This window comes from Natrix helvetica, assembly GCF_964273705.1.
Source record: "Natrix helvetica genome assembly, chromosome: 9".
In the NCBI taxonomy this organism is placed as follows: domain Eukaryota; kingdom Metazoa; phylum Chordata; class Lepidosauria; order Squamata; family Natricidae; genus Natrix; species Natrix helvetica.
The window spans coordinates 16,537,638-16,559,690 of record NC_138560.1 but is presented as its reverse complement, the minus strand read 5'-3'; the positions used below and the strand labels follow the sequence as shown (position 1 = coordinate 16,559,690).

The following is a 22,053-nucleotide window of genomic DNA, read 5'->3' as shown; positions in this document are numbered from 1 at the left end:
ATTGTTAAACACATGGAGAGCATGTACATTTTATGACTTAATCACCTTTCACAGTAAATTGTTTGATATTTATACATTAATCATATTCAGTGTACTAATTGAATGATGGTTGTGTATGCTCTTTGATAGTACAAAATGAAAAGAAATTTGGAAATAAATATCTGAACATAAATTAATGACCTGATCCTGTGTGGGGTATGTGGAGAGATTTCATCTATTACTTTCACTGGACTTTGCAGTAATTAATAATTCTTAACTTGAGACTGTTGACCCAAAAAAGTTATATTCCGTATTATGAAATTGAAGCCATTTTTTAATATTCAAAACAAGCAACTTTGCAGTGGATTTTAAACAATGAACTTGTCGTGTAGGTCATATTTAATATTACCATACCGTGAAGAATAAAAGCTGAAATGCCTGTGAATATATCCATAGTGAATCTTTTGCTACTGGAGTATAGTTCTTTGCAGGATGCTCTGTAGCCTCTTTGTGACTGATTGTCCTATGTTTATTACAATATTCTAATAAAGTAAAATTATCCTTGGAGGCAATTTGAAAAGTATTTTTTAATCATAACTACAGAGTACAGGATATGGGTTAAGAAATATATTCCGTTGAAATTATAAGCTTGGGTAACTATGCTTGGTATTAATCAGACTCCTATAGCTTTGTATGCCTTTTATTTAAATCAGATTAGAAAATTATATTGCAAATACTTATTTTCTAAAAAATGCTTTTTTTCTAAACAAAAAAGTCTTTTGTAGTTACTTGTTTATTTCTGTTGGTGATTTAAACATGGTTTGGTTCATTAACCCGAGTCCCTTTTTGGGAGAGGGGGCGGTTTAGAAATCCAAGAAATAAATAAATAAATAAAATAATATTCTAAAACTTCAATATTTGAAAAACATGTTCAGAAATATTTCTTGCTATTAGACAGAGAAACTAGAGGAAATTTGGCTGAGAACAGGATCTGGACTTAGAGCTGCAACTTGCTTGCCCAAGTTCTGGGATTGTATCTATTTGGACATAAGATCTTGACTAAAATTGATGTAGATGTATTTTTGTTTCAACATTATTATTTTTATTTTATATTCATTTATCATACAAAGTTGCAGCTGGACATTTCTTAAATTGGTATACATTTTCTCTGTATTTAGAAAGAGGGTTAGATGGATTTTTAAAAATTATTTTGAAGTTGACTGAAATGCCCTGGTTGATGCAACACAGAAATCAGTCTCAGGGATCCATTAATTTGGAAACTATTAGGAATTTTAATTTATTTTTTGCAATATAACTAAAGGAAAAATACTTTATTGGTTGCGGGGGAATAATAGAAGTAATGTAATTTGTAAAAGAAATATGAGAATAAGTGCTACTTCTGACTTACATTTTAAATCTTGTCTTTTCCTTCCTTCCTTCCTTCCTTCGTTCTGGATGTTTCAGCAGCCAAAGGATTATCTGAGATGGATTCCTCAATACTTTTGCAACACAATGGTGGCATTCCAGCTAATAAAAAATTATCTACAACATTACCGGAACTAGAATACAGAGAAAAGGGGAAAGAAAAAGACAAGGATGCCAAAAAACATAACCTTGGAATAAATAACAATATTTTGCAACCTGTAGACTCTAAAATACAGGAAATTGAATATATGGAGAACCATATCAACAGTAAAAGATTAAATAACGATCTTGTGGGAAGTACAGAAAACCTCTTAAAAGAGGACTCATGCACTGCCTCATCCAAAAATTACAAAAATGCTAGTGGAGTTGTGAACTCCTCACCTCACAACCACAGTGCAACTAATGGAAGCATCCCTTCCTCATCAGCTAAGAATGAGAAAAAACAGAAGTGCACTAGCAAGAGCCCAAGCACACATAAAGACTTGATGGAAAATTGTATCCCCAATAACCAGCTAAGCAAACCAGATGCACTGGTAAGGTAAGTTTGGTATGTTACTGATCTGCCTTCACCACAACACCCTTACATATTTACTGTTTGTTTCCCAGTAAGTGAAAGTGCTCTGTTTTGAGGGGGAAAACCTGTTATGTTAGGAGAGGTGCATGCTATGTATTGAGACGGGTCCATAATCAAGATTTGGTTCTGTTAGCTTTGGTGGGCTATACAGGTAGTCCTTGATTTACAACAGTTTCCTTAGTGATCATTTGAAGTTACAACGGCACTGAAAAAAAGTGACTTACAGCCATTTTTCATATTTATGACCGTTGCAGCATCCCCATGGTCACATGATCAAAATTCAGATACTTGGCTACTGGTTCATATTTATTACGGTTGGCGTGTCCCAGGGTCATGTGGTCACCTTTTTTTGACATGCCAACAAGTTAAAGTCAATGGGGAAGCCAGATATTAACAACGGTGTTAATAACTTAACAATTGTAGTGATTCACTTAAAATAACTGTGGCAAGAAAGTTCATAAAACAGGACAAAATTCACTTAACTGCCACACTTAGCAACAGAAATGTTGGGCTCAATTTTGGTTGCAAGTCGAGGACTAACTGTAATTCATGCAGCCCAGTAGTCAGATCAGCATAACAGGATACAATATACAGACTTTAGTTTGGCACATGATTGATTGCAGTGTGCTTAATGCAGAGTTTTTTGAGTTGGTGTTTTATTGCTCAGAATAAATAAGCCGATGATTACAGTTTGTCAATCATAGTGGCCTTGATGTTCAGCTCATGCAGGAGAGGTTTTTGAGGGCCTCTACAAATTGATTGGCCTCTACTAAATAAGATGATATTTTGAAGTCTGGGTAAACCATAAAAAGGGGGTAAAGGAAAAAAAATGCATGTTTACTATTCGGTATGAAGAAAAACGATGAAATGGTTCACCACAAGATTTTGGAACTGATCTGTTTGTGCACATTCCATAAAATTTCACAAATTTAGCTCTTCTTCCATCTTACCCTTCACTGATGAAGGTGAATATACTGTCATATACTGTACTACTGATTGCAGGCAGTGTCTCTTCTGAGTAGTTCAACCCCTGTAGATTTCATGGACATGTAATTTATTTTTGAAGCTTTATAGAAATTGTCATTGCTTTCTACCAGCATAGTTGTTGGCAATTCTAGTGTAGCCTACAGCTCTGGTGTCCACCAAGAAGATCAAATCGTCTTCTCATTTCTCTGCAATATACCTAAGTGCACTCAATTTGAATCTTCTCTGACCACCCATGTATGTTTAATTTGCTACTATTGTGTGCTGCATATATAAAAGCTGTTCCTCAACTTGGTATCTTCCAGATGTGTTGAGAGTATTAGTCCAAAATTTCTGCCTGACGTGGGAAATCTGAAGGTTGTAGTCTTGGCTTTGGAAAGCTTTGGCTTGATACAAACAACAATTTTATTATTTTGATATTATCAGCTAAAATGTAAATATGTTGCTTTAAAACCATTAAGATGTTGCAGAATTATTTGGCTAATCTCAGTATTTCTTTGATGGGGAAATAGATTGTGGAGCCAGGGATTGTGATGTTCCTAGATTAAATTAATATTCCAGTCTCATTTTCACCTGATAACCATTGTGGACATGAGACTAAAAGGGTAGACCTTAGTAAAATATCCTTAGAAGAGGATTCTGTTGATTATAATTTAAATGGTATTTAGTGCCATTTATTATGGTGTCCTTCTGCGTTATTTATCTGAGTCCAACAACAAAGTAATGGTAATAGTAGTATTTCCAGAAGGAAATAAGCTAATTTATGCAATTTCTTCGGAATTTGTTCTGTCCCTGATGCGTTTTTCAATCTACTATATGTGCTGATCACAGTTAGATTGATGCTTATATGTTAGATGAGAGCTAACAAATTAAGTCTGGACGAGACAAAAGTTCATCCATGCAACAGGAATAATTTTAGATTGCAAGTTCAAGTGGCATTTCAATTCTTTTCCACTGTTAATATTTTTGTACAGCAGCGTCTTTTCCTAAAATGTTCCAATAATTACACTGTTCCAAAAATGGGGCTGTGTTGGAAGACTATTCAGTTTCCTCAAGAGAAAAGTTTGTTTTTCTGTATAACTCAAAAGTTAAATACAGAGGCCATGGTTTTTTGCCCTTCATGCAATCCTAACCAGAACTTAGTATACAAAGAACCTTATCCAGACACAGTTTTCAGTGGTAGCTTCACAAAGATGAAATTCTCTTCTCAGGGAGCTCTTTCTGATTTCCATGCTTTGGATAAGGACGATAGTTAAGCCTTTTCTTTTTAAATCAGACTTTGTGGTTTCTGAAATATCTTAGCTATGATTAGTTTTATTATTATCATTTAAAAATCATGGCAGTATATACCGGTCTCATTTTATCATGGAAAAAGAAAAGAATATAAATGATTTTAAATAAATATTTTCCTTTATTTAAAATCATAAAAGTAGCAAATGAGATCTGTCGTTTTAAAAAAGCACTCTAATGTGGATTGTTCTTAGTGTTCTGTTTTAAACAGTCTTGTTTCCTTCTTGGAGAATTTTTCTCTTCCCCGTTTTATATCCTCCCTGCCCAGTTTTTTGTCACTGTTTTGTGGCCACTGGTCATTCTTGGTCGTTACTATAATTAGAGGGGATTATTCGTGGGGGGTTTTAAAAAACCAACTGGGATTCCGGAAATCTGCTGATGTCTTACATATGATGGTGCTGATTTCTGTTTAATTTTTCTGATTTCTCAAACCTCTCTGGGGAATTCTAAGAATCGAAGTTTAACTCTAATCAGAGATGGAAGAAAAAGATTATAGTTAAAAAAACTGGGCAATAACCTTTCAGAGTGATTATGTAGCTATGCGCATGTCCGATGAATGGTACTTGAGGTCAACATTGTGATCATGTAAATATCTAAGTGGAGGCAGCCATGTTGTAGATGTTTATTAATAATAATAATAATAATAATTTGGATTTATTAGCCGCTCCCTTTCCAAGTAGGACTCGGGGCGGCGTACAATGGAGCATAAAACATAGAAGATAAATAACAGCACATAAACGTACATAAATACAAAACACACATACACGGAGGAGGTAACAAATTTCATCATTTAGACAGTTAAAAATCAGCATTAAAATACCCCAATTGTAAAAACCCAATATGCAATTAAGAATTAATATTTAAAGACAATTTAAAAAACAGTTAGGAGGAATAAGAGAAATTACGATTGAGCCAGGCCAGATAATTGAAAGAGGTGGGTCTTCAGCTGTACACGGAAGGAGCGGAGATCGGAAGTGATCCTGATGTCACGGGGGAGGTCATTCCACAGGGCTGGGCCCATCACAGAGAAGGCTCTGCTCCTGGGTGTCGCCCCCCGGCACTGTTTGGCGGACGGCACCCGGAGAAGTCCCTCTCTGTGTGAGCGAATTGGTCGTAGGGATGTGTGGGGCAGGATGCGATCCTGCATATAACTAGGCCCTGTGCCATGAAGCGCTTTAAAGATCATAATCAAAACCTTGAAACGCACTCGGTAGACCACAGGAAGCCAGTGCAGCTCGCGCAGGAGAGGTGTTACAGGGGAGTATCTAGTCCTCCCCATAATCACCCGCGCGGCCGCATTCTGGACCAACTGTAGTCTCCGAGTGCATCTCAAGGGAAGCCCCATGTAGAGAGCATTGCAGTAATCCAGGCGAGACGTCACTAGCGCATGGGTGACTGTGCGTAGGGCATCCCGGTCCAATAAGGGGCGCAATTGGCGCATCAGGCGAACCTGATGGAACGCCCCCCTTGCCACGGCTGTTACATGATCATCCATGGACAGCCGGGCATCCAGGAGGACGCCCAAATTGCGCACCTGTTCCATGGGGGCTAGTTGGACGCCCCCGATGGCCAGAGATGGAAGCACCTGGTTGAACCGGGAGGCCGGAAGCCACAGCCACTCCGTCTTGGAAGGGTTGAGTTTTAGTCGGTTGCCATCCATCCAGACCCGTACGGCCTCCAGACACCGGGACATCATTTCGACGGCCTCATTGGGGTGGTTCGGGGTGGAAATGTATAGCTGAGTATCATCAGCATACAGATGATATCCCACCCCAAAACCACGGATGATCTCGCCCAGCGGTTTCATATATGTGTTGAACAGGAGAGGCGAGAGCACCGATCCCTGTGGCACTCCACATGTGAGTGGCCTCCGGGTCGAACTCTGCTCCCCTGCCAACACACGTTGCGTCCGATCAGAGAGGTAGGAGCCAAACCACCGTAAAACGGTGCCCCTGACTCCTAGCCCCTCTAGCCGGTGCAACAGGATACCATGGTCGATGGTATCGAACGCCGCCGAGAGATCTAATAGGACCAGGATAGAGGAACAACCCCTATCTCTGGCCCTCCAGAGATCATCAACCAATGCGACCAAGGCCGTCTCCGTGCTGTGAAATCTGAGTAATGAACTACAGATAGTCTTCAAATTACAACGATTCATTTAGTGACTGTTTGAAGTTACAGTGGCACTGAAAAAAAAGTGATTATTGACCATTTTTCACACTTATGACCATTGCAGCATCCTCATGATCACGAGAATTACATCCGGATATTTGATCACTGACTCACATTTATGACGGTTGCAATGTCCCTGGGTCATGCAATCCCCTTTTGTGACCTTCTGAGAAGCAAAATCAATGGGGGAAGTCAGATTCACTTAACAACCATGTTACTCATTTTAAGAACTGCAGTGGCTCACTTAACAAATGTGGCGAGAAAAGTCGTAAAATGGGGCAAAACCCACTTAGCAACAGAAATTTGGGGCTCAATTGTGGTCATAAGTTGAGGACTACCTGTAGTTGCTGTTATGAATCAGGTGAGACATTCAAGACAACTGTAGCATATTTCACCAAATCGTAATGCAACTAACCGTGTCAATGGAACTAACTCCCACGTCAGACCTGCATGCCCTTCTACACCAGCAGTGTTATTATTGGGATCAGTAACGTTATCCTCAGCATCAGAGAAATAGATTTATTGTCATATCAAAGCAACCAGAACCACTCGTGAAGAGTCTCGAATTGAAGTTTTATTGCTGCTTATCTATGTTACTATTGCTAGTTATCTATGTTACAAGAATCTCACCAGACTGACTTCATTCCCTTGGGAAGGTCAGATAAGGCTTCAGGGATTCTGGGGGCGGCCACGTCTTTGCCACTTTCTGCAGTGCCACGACTCTAAACTCGTCTCCCTCTTAACCCCACCTTCCAGTCTAGCTGGAGATTCCTGCACATTTATTCAGCTTACTCCGTCTCTGAAATTTATTCAGTCTTTGAAATCTATCGACAGTCCTTCGCTCAACTCTAAAAATGTTTACGTTTACAAACATGGACATTTAGAACACACAAGACTGAGCCACAGAACAGAAAGATTTCAGAAATGGGTGACCTTGCAGGAATTTTGCCTAATAGGTGAGCTCCATTAAACTCTGCTGGCATGAATTCTAGCAATTGGAGGTCTTGCATAATTGGAAAGCATCCATTTTCCAGAGGGCACCCCAGTTAATGGCCATTCACATTAAGGAGTGGCTGTACAGTTTTTGGTAAATAAATTTCTCTGGTTGGTGTAGAGGGAATCCTCAACTTAAAATAGCTCACTTAGTGACTGCCCCAAGGTACAACAGCACTATAAAAAGACTTAGGCCTACTTTTTACACGTATGTCCGTTGCAACATCCCCACAGTCACATGATCAAAATTTAGACACTCTGCAACTCATCCATATTTATGACAGCTGCAGAGTCCTGAGGTCATGTGATCGCCTTTCGTGATATTCTGACACGCAAAGTCAATGGAGTAGCCAGATGTACTTAACAACCATGTTACTAATGTAACAGTTGCAGTGATTCACTTAACCAGAAAAGTCATAAAATGGGACAAAACTCACTCAACAAATGTCTCACGTAGCATCAGAATTTTGGGGCTCAATCGTGGTTGTAAGTCAAAGGCTACTTATATTTTCTCAGCCAGAGATCCTAGCTTTGCATTTTATTATAAAGCTATCAATAGATAATCTCTTCCCCATTTCCCCCCCGGCTTATAAATCTTTTCATCCTTCTTTTAGGAAGGTTTTTTAGATAAGGCATGAATTCTCAAGCATTTTATTGTCAGCAGTGAGTTATACTGACCACTTCTTAGGTTTGCTAATTTTGTGTGGACCCATATCTAAGCCTTTGATAAGTTATTACAATTTTAGATTTTTGTTTGTGCAAAGTAAAGTGACACAGAAGTTGGCAGTATCTTGTGGCATTTTAAAGAATAATACATTTGTATTGTGTAATTTGTTGTGTGTCACTACCCCCTCACAATGTACGTAAGAAATAGTTCTGGGAATGGCTTATAGCAGGAGTGGGCAATCATGGCTTCTTTACAGTCTGTGAACTTCAACTCCCAGAATTCCCTGCAGGATTTCTGGGAGTTGAAGTCCATGGGTCTAAAGGGGCCATAGTTGCCCATCCATGGCATATAGCCTAGGTCAGTGGTGGGCAACCCGCGGCTCGCGAGCCACATGCGGCTCTTTACACCCTTTAATGCGGCTCTTCTGTGTGCCGGGTGCCCGCTCCCCTCCCTCCTCTCGGGCTTCGGAGGGAAACTTCTGCAAAAGCCCGGGCGAGTGACAACCAATTTTGGTCCTATGACTGCAGAATGCTGCAAAATACCATAAATGCAGGCCAGTTGTTGAGTGTTTCAAATGTGATTGGAACACTCAACAAGGTGACCACAGTGTGTATGTGTGTGTGTGTGTGAGAGAGAGAGTGAGACAGACAGACAGAGAGAGGAACAGAGAGAGGGAGTGAGGGAGGGAATCAGAGAGAGACTGACACACACACACACACACACACACACACAGACAGAGAGAGAGACAGAGAGGGGGAGGGAGGGAGAGAAAGATAGACAGACAGAGAGAGAGACACAGAGAGAGTGAGTGATTAAGTGAATGAGTGAGAGACAGACACACCCACATACACAGAGTGACAGAGAGAGAGGAAGGGAGGGGAGAGAGACAGAGGGAGAGACAGAGACAGACACACACACACACACAGAGTGAGTGAGAGACAGACACACACACACACAGAGTGACAGAGATGGGGGAGGGAGGGAGAGAGAGACAAAGAGCCAGAGAGAGAGAGAGAAAAAAAAGAAAAAAAGAAAGAAAGTGGGAGAGAGAGATGAAATTAAAAAGAACAACATACAAACCTGACTTACTCAAACTATCCAAGGAAATGCAAGGCCAATGTTCACATTAGTGGTTGTGACTTTGTCAGTCAATGTCAGGATGTAATTTTCTCTACATTGTAAGGCAAATTTTATGGAATTTAACGTTATCGATAAATAATATCGTTCTAAAGTTTTTGTTTTATTAGTTGTGTTATTTGTATCCTCCCGACCTATGTGGATGCAGAATATTCTCAATAAAATCTTATTGAAACTAAAAACAGTGTACCATCCTATGTATTTTCGGTTTTAAAAATGTGGCTCTCAAAGTAAATTTCAATCGTGGTTTTGGCGAGATTTGGCTCAGTTGAAAAAAAAGGTTGCCCACCACTGGCCTAGGTATACACAGCTTCTGAGAAAGAGAAGAAGAAGAAAAAAGAAATAATAAGTGAGTACCGGTAGTAGTGAGTAATAAATACTACAAACTCACTATTGAGGAGTTCTTGATACTCTCTCAGCCTGGTTATTCACTTACGGATGTTTCATTACCTGACTAGGTAATGAATCTCTTCTGTTGAATCTTTAATTCAATTATCTTTCCTTATTCTATTCAATTAGGTTCTCTTCAATTCAGTTCGCTAATCTCTTATTGAAATTTACTGCTGATAGTTTTTTATACGACCTTTACAAAAGACAATAATGTGCAACATATAAAAATATATTAAAGCCACATGCTGGCATATTAAACCAGTTATGGCAGTATAAAAATAGGTATTTTAATTCCTTTCTGAGAGAAAATAAATTCCAGATTACTCTCAGCCTTGAAAAGGAGATCAGGAGCTACGTACATATGTCCATCAGGAGCTCATATCAAGTTTTTGCTGCTACTTTTATGATTTTTTTTTATTTTACAAAAATCTATTTCTATTGATGAGCAGTTCTAATTGCCAATTTATGGAACTTCAGTAAATTAATAAAGAACAGTAAGAAGTAGTGTTCCAAAAAGGAGCAGTTTTGACAAGCAGAAGTGTCTTTTCATCTCAAAAATGGCCAGGAATAATTATGTGCAAGTGCTCCTTTATATTTTTTATAGGTTTGGGAGTCTCTTTATCAGATATGGGGTAAAAGTCAGATATGGGGAGTGTTTTCATTTTTAGCATATTACCGGTATGTTGATAATTAGTTATATCTTGTTTTCTATGTTTGTATCCTACCTAGAATCCAATACAGGATTCTCAAAGCCATTCACACATTTAAGTCAACAAAGATAAGTCATTAATGTATCCTAAATAAGAACTCAAAACAATTAGTCACCAATGAGGGAAACACTTTTGAGACTAACCTTAGATGTCCTCTCCTTGCACCATCTCGCTATGAGTTTATATAGGCAAGCATGAGACATAACAGCTGGACTCACAAGCAGCTGGCTTATTAAGAAAGCCATAACTGTTTATATTCAGACACCACCAATCCTTTAATTCCATGCTGGCTGTGGAATTCTGGGAATTGAAGTCTGCAAGTCTTAAAAGTTCCTAAGTTTGGAGATTCCCGATTTAAATCATAAAGAATTTACAACTCACAATGTTAAACTCATAAGACCCAACCAAATACTACACCTTGCTACAATGAATGAGTCCAGCTTAAATTCTGTCTTTGGAGATTACAAGCTGTGAAATTTGTACTTGTTAAATATTTTAATTTTTTAATTTTATTTATTTTGTCCAGCGTGAATAAGATAACAGATATAAGTATAAACATGATTATGAATACAGGAAATGGATACGAATAAGTGGGGACAGTAGGACAGGGATGTTAGGCACGTTGGTGGGCTTATGCACGTCCCTTACAGACCTCTTAGGAATGGGGTCAGGTCAACAGTAGACACTCTAAGGTTAAAGTTATGGGGATCTGTTAAGCCACTTTTTTCTTCCTTTGGTGGCTGGTCAGCACTTTTTTTTTTCATCAGCACAACTTTCCCTAGGTATTTTTGTTTGTTTTTCTTTTATTTTTACATTAATATGGCCCATTTCCAAACAGGTAAATGGAGGGATTTGTAGAAGAGAATTAACAGAAGGATGCTTAACCTCACCCATTAATTATCTCTGGCAAAAGTCTACTCTGTAACTAGTTTCATAGACTTAACAAAATCTCTCTCTCCATTTGCAGGGAAGAGTTTGTTGACTCTTGCAAGTAAGACTACCAACTTCCACCAAATATATTTGTGACTCTTGTACTAGGTGTAAAAATTGTGGTGTGTATAAGAATTGTGCAGTTGTTTCAGTTGCACATCCTGTCACCATTTATTTCTGTACCTGCATTAGCTATGACTATTTCTGTGGTGTCAAAACAGACCTCAACATCTGTTTAACCTCCTGGCCCCAAAACAAAAAAGAAAAAGACACTAGAAATTAAAGTCAACATATATATCATGCCAAAGCTGGTGAATGATCCTCAGCTCTAATGTGTACTTTTAACTTGGGAGACTCTACAAAGGATTAGGTTTATGCTTTCTATGTATACAGAACATGAGACAAAGAAAGAAGAAAGCATGTTTTAGTAACATGGTGCTTAAGAATGAGGCACTAAGAATTGTAAGCACATTTGTCAGTGCGTTTGGGTTACCAAATTTAATCATTCCTCACACATCCCCTTTTAGGTTCAGGATTTTAACTCCAGAGGGGTAGTTTCTTTCCAGCAATACCAAATTAACTTTTCAGCAACACTTGAAGTTCAGAAAGTTCAATGCTTTTCTCCTATCTATGCATTCCAAATTTATAAACTAGAGTTAGAATTAAGATTAGTATTCTTATCTACTACAGCAGCAATACTACATACAGGTAGTGTGAGCGATAGTGCCCACAGAGGGGAAATCAGTAAGATGGACTACAGTGAAGTGACAGTTTCCCAGGAATGAGGGAGTACATTCCAGAAGTGGGGGAGGTAAACAAGAGACAGCACAGCCCGCAGCTGGATTGGAGGCAGAGGAAGAGAGTCACGGTAGCAAGATATACTGCGTAGAATATATCTGTTAGAGTGAGAGTAGTAAGGGTTAATCTGGGAAGATGGTTGTTTGGCTAAGCCCAAGAACAACAAAGAGAAATTCAGCCAGAGTTCAGTTCTTTATTTGCTTACAGACAACAGACAGAATCTTGCCAGACTAAACTCTTACTACTATATATAACCAACATATTTAATTTTCCCCCATTTAATTGTTATCCAGAACAATATGCCTTATGAATATTTCATTATTATTGTAAGATGAGTTATGAACAATGGAATGACATTAGTTATGAAAATTATGTGTAGCTATCCTTTGTGCACATTATTTTAGTTATGGATGTGCGCATATATTCTGCTCAAATGATGAAAACGGGTCAAAGCCATTAAAACACAAAAAGCCAATGAATAATACCATTTCACAACAGTAAAACAAAAGAAAAAAAATCAATTCAGTCTCATAGGCTTTCCAATATAAAATAGATTTCATTTGATACCTGCAAAGTGGTAAATAGGGCAAAACAATTTTCTCTAGAAAGCATTTTCAGTAATGTCTATCTTTAAAAAGATAAAAATAGAACTCTTACTTGCTCCTTATTTCTGGCCTTTTGGATAGAAGAGAATTCACACAATTCCAATAGAAGTTGTCAATCTATTCTGAAAAATACTCTCAAAGTTAAAGTATAGACATTTAACTTTTTAAAGAAGAAAATTGAAGCTCTTCTCACCATTAAAGAGCCATGGTGGTGCAGTGGTTAGAGTGCAGTACTTCTGGCTGCCAGAGGTTTGGCAGATCGAATCTCACCAGGCTCAAGGTTGACTCAGCCTTCCATCCTTCTGAGGTGGGTAAAATGAGGACCCAGATTGTTGGGGGCAATATGCTCTGTAAACTGCTTAGAAAAGGCTGCAATGCACTGTGAAGCAGTATATAATTGCTATTGCTGTTATAGGTGACAGTCCTATGGACTTGTGGCATAGATACAACCCTGTCAATCGATGCATTGACATGCTGAAATTGTTCAAATGATGTGTGTATCTCCGTGGCAAAAGGGAGGCCAGAGTTACAATCACAAATAATAGCTAGCTGTCCCCAGGACCTCTGTATTTTAAAAGCTTGTGTAGATGGTCTTCAACTTATGAGCATTCTTTAAACAATGATTTACATTGTTTAACACAGGGGTGTCCAAACTTGGGAACTTTAAGACTTGTGGACTTCAGTTCACAAGTCTTAAAGTCCCTAAGTTTGGACACTCCTGGTTTAACAACTTACAACCCATCCTTGACATTACGGCTGCCCGTACCACCCCCACAGTTATCTACCTTGATCAAAATGTGGGCGCTTGGCAGTGGGCTCGCATTTACTACTTTGCAGCATCCTTTGGCAATGTGATTGCAATTTGCGACCTCTTCAACTGGCTTCCAACAAGCAGGGATTGTTTTGAAGGGAATATTGAAGGGAAAAAAGGACACGGTGGCTCAGTGGCTAAAACCCTGAACTTGTCAATCAGAAAGGTCAGCAGTTCGAATCCCTAGCGCCGCATAACAGAGTGAGGTCCCGTTACTTGTCCCAGCTTCTGCCAACCTAGCAGTTCGACAGCATGTAAAAATAAAAGTAGAAGAAGTAGGGACCACCTTTGGTGGGAAGGTAACAGCGTTCTGTGCACCTTCAGCATTTAGTCATGCCAGCCACATGACTACAGAGATGTCTTCGGACAACGCTGGCTCTTTGGCTTTGAAACAGAGATGAGCACCGCCCCCTAGAGACGGGAATGACTAGCACATATGTGTCAGGGGAACCTTTACATTAGTGAAGGGAATTGATGGGAATATTCAGATTTGTTCAACAATTGCATGATTCACGTAGCAAACAGCTGATTTGATTAACGGCCACGGTTAAAATGATTGTGAAATTGGATCTGTTACATAATAAGTTGCATTGCTTAGCAACCAAAATTCCAGCCTCAATTGTGGTCATAAGTCAAGAGATGAAATTAACTGGGCTTTCTGTGTATTAAAACTCAGTTTTAATTAGATTGCCATTTATATAATTTAAATTTTATTGTCATATTTATATCGTGGCCTATCTCACAGTTGCTTTGGGTGGCATACAACAAAGTTCAAAACAAAACGTACAGATTAATGTTATTAATTAATGTTATTAATATTTAACACTTTTTGCACCCTAAAAAGGCACAAAACTAAAACAGAATAGAAAAGATTAAGTGAAGGGCAGGGGTTATTTACAATGAAGCTATTTGAATATTTCACCGGTGTACTCCGGCCTCATAATGCAAGGAGGTGTTGGAGGAAGTTTAAATCATCCAAAAAGTTAAACAGGAAAAATAAAAGCCTCCTTAAGAGGTAATGAAACAATCCCACACTCAAAGAAGAATTTACCACTGCCAGGACTTACATGATTACACACACACCCCTCCCCGACTGCCTTAACCAGTCCGGAGGGGTAGAGCTGTAAAGAGCAAGTGACTGAGCTCACAGTCCTAAGTACCCTGTCCATTTTATCCAGCCCAACAGGTTCAAACTATTCCCAGACAACTGGGCAAGATTCCTTCCCAGGCATCTCCTCTGGACTTGCAATAAAGCTAGTGTCCAACTGCGAGGAAATTTAAGTAACTTTGTCTGACAGATGCTGAGCTAAATCTTTCACATGCTCCCATAGGATTTTCTGAGCCCCTCACCTGAAGAGGGCATGCGTCACTCAAAACAGGGCCACAGGATGGATGAGCATGCAGAGAAATGCAGTTGCTTCACTGCCCTTATTTATACCCTTTGTTTACTATTAAAACCAAATTCTCCTGTTTCACCATATAGTAGTCCAGACTCCTGACTCACTGGAGAAGAGCCTAATGCTGGTCACGATTGAAGGCAAAAAAAGAAGGGGAGTGCAGAGGATGAGGTGGCTGGGTGGAGTCACCGAAGCAGTAGGCGTGAGCTTGAATGGACTCCAGAGGATGGTAGAGGACAGGAAGGCCTGGAGGAACGTTGTCCATGGGGTGGCGATGGGTCGGACACGACTTTGCGATTAACAACAAACACCACACTTAACAAACAGCCGCTTTGAAAGCTCAGGATCCATGGATGTTAACCTGACCCAACAAAGTTCTTGGATGTAATGAAATTTAAAGAATATAGTTGCTAGAATTTTGTTCAATAGAGAGTTACCATATCAGGAAAAATCTGGTATTCCATGGAGGATAGGCTAGTTCAAAGACTCTTATAGACGATACATTTATTTGTTTACTTATTAATTAAATGTGTATGCCATCCATCTCACTCTGCGAAGTGACTTAAATTAATAATCTGGAGATGAAGATATGTGTGTGTGTGCAGACATATATTTGATAGGTTATGGATAGCTATCTCCCTTAATACTATATTAAGAAGGGGGTTTTCTTCAGATGAGTTTAATTTATGTTTAAGACACGTTGTGTAGCATGCATTTTGTGTTTTTCATATTTTCATATTGCATAAATATATGATTAGTTGCAGGCAACCTGTGACTGTAGGCTGCAAAAGTCCTCTACGCTGACCTTTGTCCTTGCTGTTGCCACTCCTGTTGTTGTTGTTGTTGTTGTTGTTGTTGTTGTCAATAATGGGTGAAAACGATGAGGAGGCTTCTATAGTATGTGTTTCCTGAACTTCTGGAACTCTAAATTATAGTTCCTAAACCTCACATCTCACCATTGCTATCCTAACTGTTAGATGAAATTCCTTCCATTAGATTAACAGTATGAACAAGAGACTTAAGAGCCATGAAAATGGGGAATAGGGTAATTTGGGATATGTCTGAAGGTACTTTTCCAGGTTTAACCTTCAATCTTTATATCCCTCCTAGTCATTCCAACAGAGTGAAAAAAAGTTAATTTCTCAGTGGGAGGTACACTTAATATCTGCCTTGTGATCATAGCAGAACTGCCTGATATTAAGAGTCTTGGCATCTGACCTTGGTTCTCTTAGTGCCCACGAAGCTAGAGGCCACATACCTCCACATACACTATGGGTGTTGGCTTTCATGAATCAGCATCCTGACAAGAGAACAGAGCTATCGAGCTGAGAATTAGGGGAGCCTTGACGAACAAAGATGATTTAAATAATTTGGTTGAAAATTATTATTGGATAGTTATTGTTATCATTAGATTGTGAAAGCAGCTGAATTGATTAATATAAATGTTCTACATATATTTTGAAGCGCTACGCAGATAAAAAAAATTAAACAATTTTCTGCAGCACATCCATTACTGGCTACAGTTTTGTGCAATGAATGTTCCCTGTTGGTTTATACTGGTTGATACAGCCCTATTAATTGTAGGACTACTCTGGGAGTAGTCAAACTGGAGTAATGCTCCCATTGTAGCCAGTAATGGATGTGCTGCAGAAAATTGTTTAATTTTTTTTTATCTGCGTAGCGCTTCAAAATATATGTAGAACATTTATATTAATCAATTCAGCTGCTTTCGCAATCTAATGATAACAATAACTATCCAATAATAATTTTCAACCAAATTATTTAAATCATCTTTGTTCGGCAAGGCTCCCCTAATTCTCAGCTCGATAGCTCTGTTCTCTTGTCAGGATGCTGATTCATGAAAGCCAACACCCATAGTGTATATCAGTGTTTCTCAAACTTGGCGACTTTAAGTCCTGTGGACTTCAACTCCCAGAATCCCCCAGCCAGCATAGCTGGCTGGGGAATTCTGGGAGTTGAAGTCCACAGGACTTAAAGTCGCCAAGTTTGAGAAACACTGGTGTATATGGAGGTTTTTCCCCTGCAGACATCTGTGTTGAATGCACAAGTGTCGGAGAGCAATGGACTTCATTTTGTTGGAGTGCCAAGTTTAATTGAGGGGCCCTGATTTTAATAATATCTGAGATTCATAAAGTCTTCTTTGAGTACAGTTCCTGGTAATTATGGGCCCACCCCTATATACCTTTCTTGACAATGCCACTGAAGTGTTGGCTGTTTTCTCTTAAGCTATTTTCAGAATTCCCAGTCTGATCTAGCTCTGGGATTGGTCTTATCTTTCTCTCATCCAAATGCTAACTACGCATGACTCTCCTTAATTTTTTTTCAAGAGTGGTTATGACCGTGTCTTGCTATGATTAGTAAGTGCCTGAACAGGGCTACAATATCGCCTGTTAACCAGAGTTAGGAAGCAATGCACTTAATATAGACCTCCAATATTCTTTAATATTCTAGTTACAATATTTGGAAAATGCCATGCTCCCTACTTTAAAGGTCTATACATCTGCTTAGGTCTTGTAAGCCGGCCATATTTATGGATCCCTTTCCAGATTCAGTCCAAAGCATAACTTAACAACAATTAACCCTTAACCAACTCTAAATAGTTATTTGAAAGACTGTTCAAGGTTTTAAAAAAACTTGTGTAGGGACGTGGTGGCTCAGTGGCTAAGACACTGATCTTGTCGATTGAAAGGTCAGCAGTTGGTGGTTCGAATCCCTAGTGCTGCGTAACCAAGTGAGCTCCTGTTACTTGTCCCAGCTTCTGCCAAGCTAGCAGTTCGAAAGCACGTAAAAAATGCAAGTAGAAAAATAGGAAACACCTTTGGTGGGAAGATAACAGCGCTCTGTGCGCCTTCGGCATTTAGTCATGTTGGGCACAAGACAACAGAGACGTCTTCGGACAGCGCTGGCTCTTCAGCTTTGAAACGGAGATGAGCACCGCCCCCTAGAGTCAGGAACGACTAGCACATATGTTCAAGGGGGAACCTGAAAGACTGTATTTTGAAATTAAAAATCCTTAAAGGGGGACATGATAGAAGAAGTGTTCCAATATTTGAAGGGCTGCCACAGCGAAGAGGGGTCGACCTGTTCTCCAAAACAGCTGAGGGCAGAACAAGAAATAACAGATGAAAAAGTATCAAACCTAGAATTAAGGAGAACTTTCTTGACCGTGAGAACAATTAATCAGTGGGACAGCTTGCTGCCAGAGTTGTGGGTATTCCATCACTGGAGAAATTGGACAGCCATTTGTCCGGAATGTATAGGGTTTCCTGCTTGAGCATGGGGTTGGACTAGAAGACCTCCAAGGTCCCTTCCAACTCTGTTGTTCTGCTAAAAGAAGCCCTCTTGATCTTGTACCATAAGAGACAAGGTTGGTTTGAACGTAAGAAATGAACTTGCAAGCTTGGAACTCGCTCCTTAGGCTGGATCTCCTGCTGTTCTTCTTTTCATTGAAGCAGGCATTTGGGATTTAAGTAACTTTGTTGACCATTAATTGTTTGGTTTGATTTTCTTTTTATTAATACAGTTTCAATTGTGTTTCAACTATGTTTAATCGTATCGATTTGTTTCATTCTTCTGCTGCTGTATATTGCTACCTTTGAAATTTTTGGTAGAAAAAGAATTGATTGATATGCTACTGTTATGTTCATTTGAAAGACTCCAGTGGTTTTAAATGCGCAGCTTTTAAAATATGAAACAAGCTTTGTTATTTCTAAATATGACCATGATGGTGTCTAGTCAGGGGAGATTAAAATTAACCCTCTTAAACTGCAATTCATTTATTTCTTCTAGAGGTTTGCGCTAATCAAGTATGAGGATACAAGGGAAGGAGAAAAATACAGACAATTGTATTTTAGCTGTAAAAGAATGTCATCATTTATTAGATAAATCTGCCTGAGTTGGTGTATTAGGGGATGTATATTACTAGCAGCTGGTTGATTGCTCTAATATCTCTTTAAAAAAATGATTTGAGTGCATTTTATCTCTTCCATGCTACCAAGAGTGGCGAATGTTCTGGATGAGATTTCCAGATACGATGCTATTGGGAAAAGAATTGTGTGATGCTTTTGGAACAATAAATCTGTGTGCCCGGTGGCTGATGTTGACAATGTTGAAACTGGAGAACCTACTTCAAAGGATCAGGGGTACTCAGACAAATTCTAACCAGTTTTGTTGGAGAAATTAATGTGCATTAATCTTCCCTGTGAATTTACCATGCGACTGAAGAAGAGCTGAAGATCTTTTGGGGGCAGTAATGGTGTTTTATGATGCAGCTGATTAAAGCCTTCCAGAAGTCTAGTTGCTGATGTTGCCATGCAGGAAAATGAAAGTTGAAACTGAAAAGACAAAATTACAGTGGGGACAAGGATCATAAGAAACACGAACAAGGAAAGCTCGACACTTTGAAATGTTAAATGAATCAACCACACATTGACATCTTAGGCACCAGCAAATTGAAAGGGACTGACACATAGCATACGTTCAATCAAAATACCATACTGTTTATTGTTGAGGAACAATAGAATAGGAAATAGAAAAGGAATGGCATTTCATTCCTAGTCAGTATATGGGTCCAACGCAGTCAATGACAAATAATATGAATTAGGTTTCATAAATCTTCCTTTAATAAAGGAGTTAACCAGGTGTATGCGTGAACTATGATGCAGCATATGAGCAGGTTAACAAGCTTGATTGTCAAGTTCAATCTGATATCAGTCAAACGGACTCGCAAAAAGATGTCTGTAACAGACTCCATAAGAAGTCTAGACGTCTGTTGATACAGGCTGTAATAAAAGAGTTTTGCAAGCTTGATTGTGCTTTAATCCCCTTCTATTACACCCCCATGGATCAAGGAGGTGCCTGCCTGAGTTTCTTTCAGTCTTTTATTCCAAGATTAAGCAATGCTTCATTCTACTTGCCTATATAAAATTTCTTGCCATTTCCCTTAAGGTTTTCTCTTCCTGACTCTCAAACCTACTCAGATTATTTATATCTTGGACACATGCAAAAATCCAGCCCTGGGTCCCTAGCGCTGGGGAAGGTGGAAAGAAGGAAAGAGAAGAAGAGGGAAATCAGCACTGCGATCAAGCAGCAGTGGGTGTACCATCAAAAGATCTAAAAAGCCAACTTATCTCGGAGAAGTTCTGTCTGTTTGGTCACTAGGAAGACCAACTCCATGACACGTAATCATCAGTAATCATGTGTCTCTCCTAATGTGAAGCTTATAGTCGGACTCATTTCCAATTTAGCTGCAGAAGCTCTCTGCTTCTTAGCACTGCTTGGATAGCAGAAAGGGAGCAGTTGCTTGGTGGTCAGACCATGATGCGAAGTGGCCCATGTTTTTAGAACCACCTTCAGCATTTTAGAACATACTTTGGAAATGAATGTATCTCACGCTTCAACCTGTTGAGAATCCACGCTACCAGTTATTGGAAGCTACCATCTGTTTTGCCACTCGGATTAAAATCTGCCACAGGTAGTCCTCAATTTACGACTACAGTTGAGCCCCAAATTTACATTGCTAAGTGAGACATTTGTTGAGTTTTGCCCCATTTTACGACCTTTCTTGCCACAGTTGTTAAGTGAATCACTGCAGCTGTTAAGTTAGCAACACAGTTGTTTAGTGAATTTGGCTTCCCCATTGACTTTGCTTGTCAGAAAGGTCACAGAAGTTGATCACTTGACCCCAAGACACTGTAACGGTCATAAATATGAACCAGTTGCCAAGCATCCAAACTTTAATCACGTGACCACGAGGACGCTGCAAGGTTGTAGGTGTGAAAAACAGTCATATGTCAGTTTTTTCAGGGCTGTTGTAACTTCGAACAGTCACTAAATGGAATGTTGAAAGTCGAGGACTACCTGTGCTTAACTTTCTTCATTTGTGATAGAAGCAAGGTTTTGCAACCATTGCAATATATACTGTACGAAACTTAGTACAGGTAATCCTCGACTTACAACCCTTTGTTTAGTGACCGTTCAAAGTTACAGTGGCACTGAAAAAAAAGTGACTTATGCCTGTTTTTCGCACTTACGACCTTTGCAGGATCCCCATGGTCACGTGATCAAAATGCAGACGTTTGGCAACTGGCTCATATTTATGACGGGCACAGCGTCCCAAGGATCACATAACCCCCTTTTTGCGACCTTCTGACAAGCATCTTCAATGGGGAAGCTAGATTCCTTCCACAACTGTGTTACTAACTTAACAAGTGCGGCGATTCACTGAACAGCTATGGCAAAATGGGGCAAGGTGCACTTAACAACCGTCCTTGCTTAGTCACAGAAATCTTGAGCTCAATTGTAAGTCGAGGGCTACCTGTATACTAGTGGCTATCCGTTAAAAAAGAAAATTGAAGTCAAAGGTGCAAAAAGGAAGGGAGGGGGGGAATCACTCCTATCCTTAGCGCTGTTTTTGTCTTTGACTTTTCAAGAAGAGTTGTGTTGCAAAAGTCTGAACACCGTGAGACGATACATTCCCAGCTCTTACTAGTGACTATTCTCAAAGGCACTTCTGTCCTCTGTGCTAGGTTGGAACAAGATATTAAGAAGTTAAAGGCTGATCTACAGGCCAGCAGGCAAATCGAGCAAGAGCTACGCAGTCAGATCAGTTCCCTGACTAGCACAGAGCGGGGGATCCGATCGGAAATTGGACAGCTCCGGCAAGAAAACGAGCTGCTTCAGAATAAGTAAGTTTACCCATCTACCTCTAATTTCGCAATATATACGAGAGGCGTTTTTAATGGTGCTGCTTTTTCACTCTGACATTTTTGTTCTGGAGGAGGGATAAAAATCTGGATCTTGACAAAATTAAGTGGCTTTGAGGGTCATCCATTTTGGTCAGAAAGATCAAAGCTGCCTCTCACTTAGCAGCGTTTCACCGGCTGCCCTGTAGACCTCAAGTGGGGGAAGCTAATGCATCAGCTTTAAAAGTCTTTAATGGCTGAGATTTCTGTATTGAAGGACTGTGAGCTAAATACTTGAGAGTTCTTTCAGAGATAGGAGTGCTATATTAATTAAGGACTGACTCTCAGTGAACTGAACAAACGCACCGTGAGAATATGAAAAGTGAGCCTGGTTCTTTTTTTCAGAATGGCATTTAATTCAGAACACAAAGCTAAAGGTCAGGCTTGGTTAGCAGAAACATTCACCCTAATTTAGTCCCGCTACAAT

General features: G+C 39.5%; 1 protein-coding gene across 2 annotated transcripts in view; it reads left to right on the top strand.

Annotated features, from left to right (window-relative positions):
• MACO1 (macoilin 1) overlaps positions 1–22,053 on the top strand; it is a 64,368-nt gene that overhangs the window by 28,220 nt on the left and 14,095 nt on the right. The window contains exons 6-7 of one of the 2 annotated variants that reach the window (XM_081961926.1): positions 1,447–1,942; positions 21,411–21,569. In XM_081961926.1, the coding sequence (XP_081818052.1) occupies positions 1,447–1,942; positions 21,411–21,569 (655 nt within the window). Of the gene's footprint in view, positions 1–1,443; positions 1,943–21,410; positions 21,570–22,053 lie in introns of both variants that reach the window. The other variant, XM_081961925.1, reaches the window with a different exon arrangement.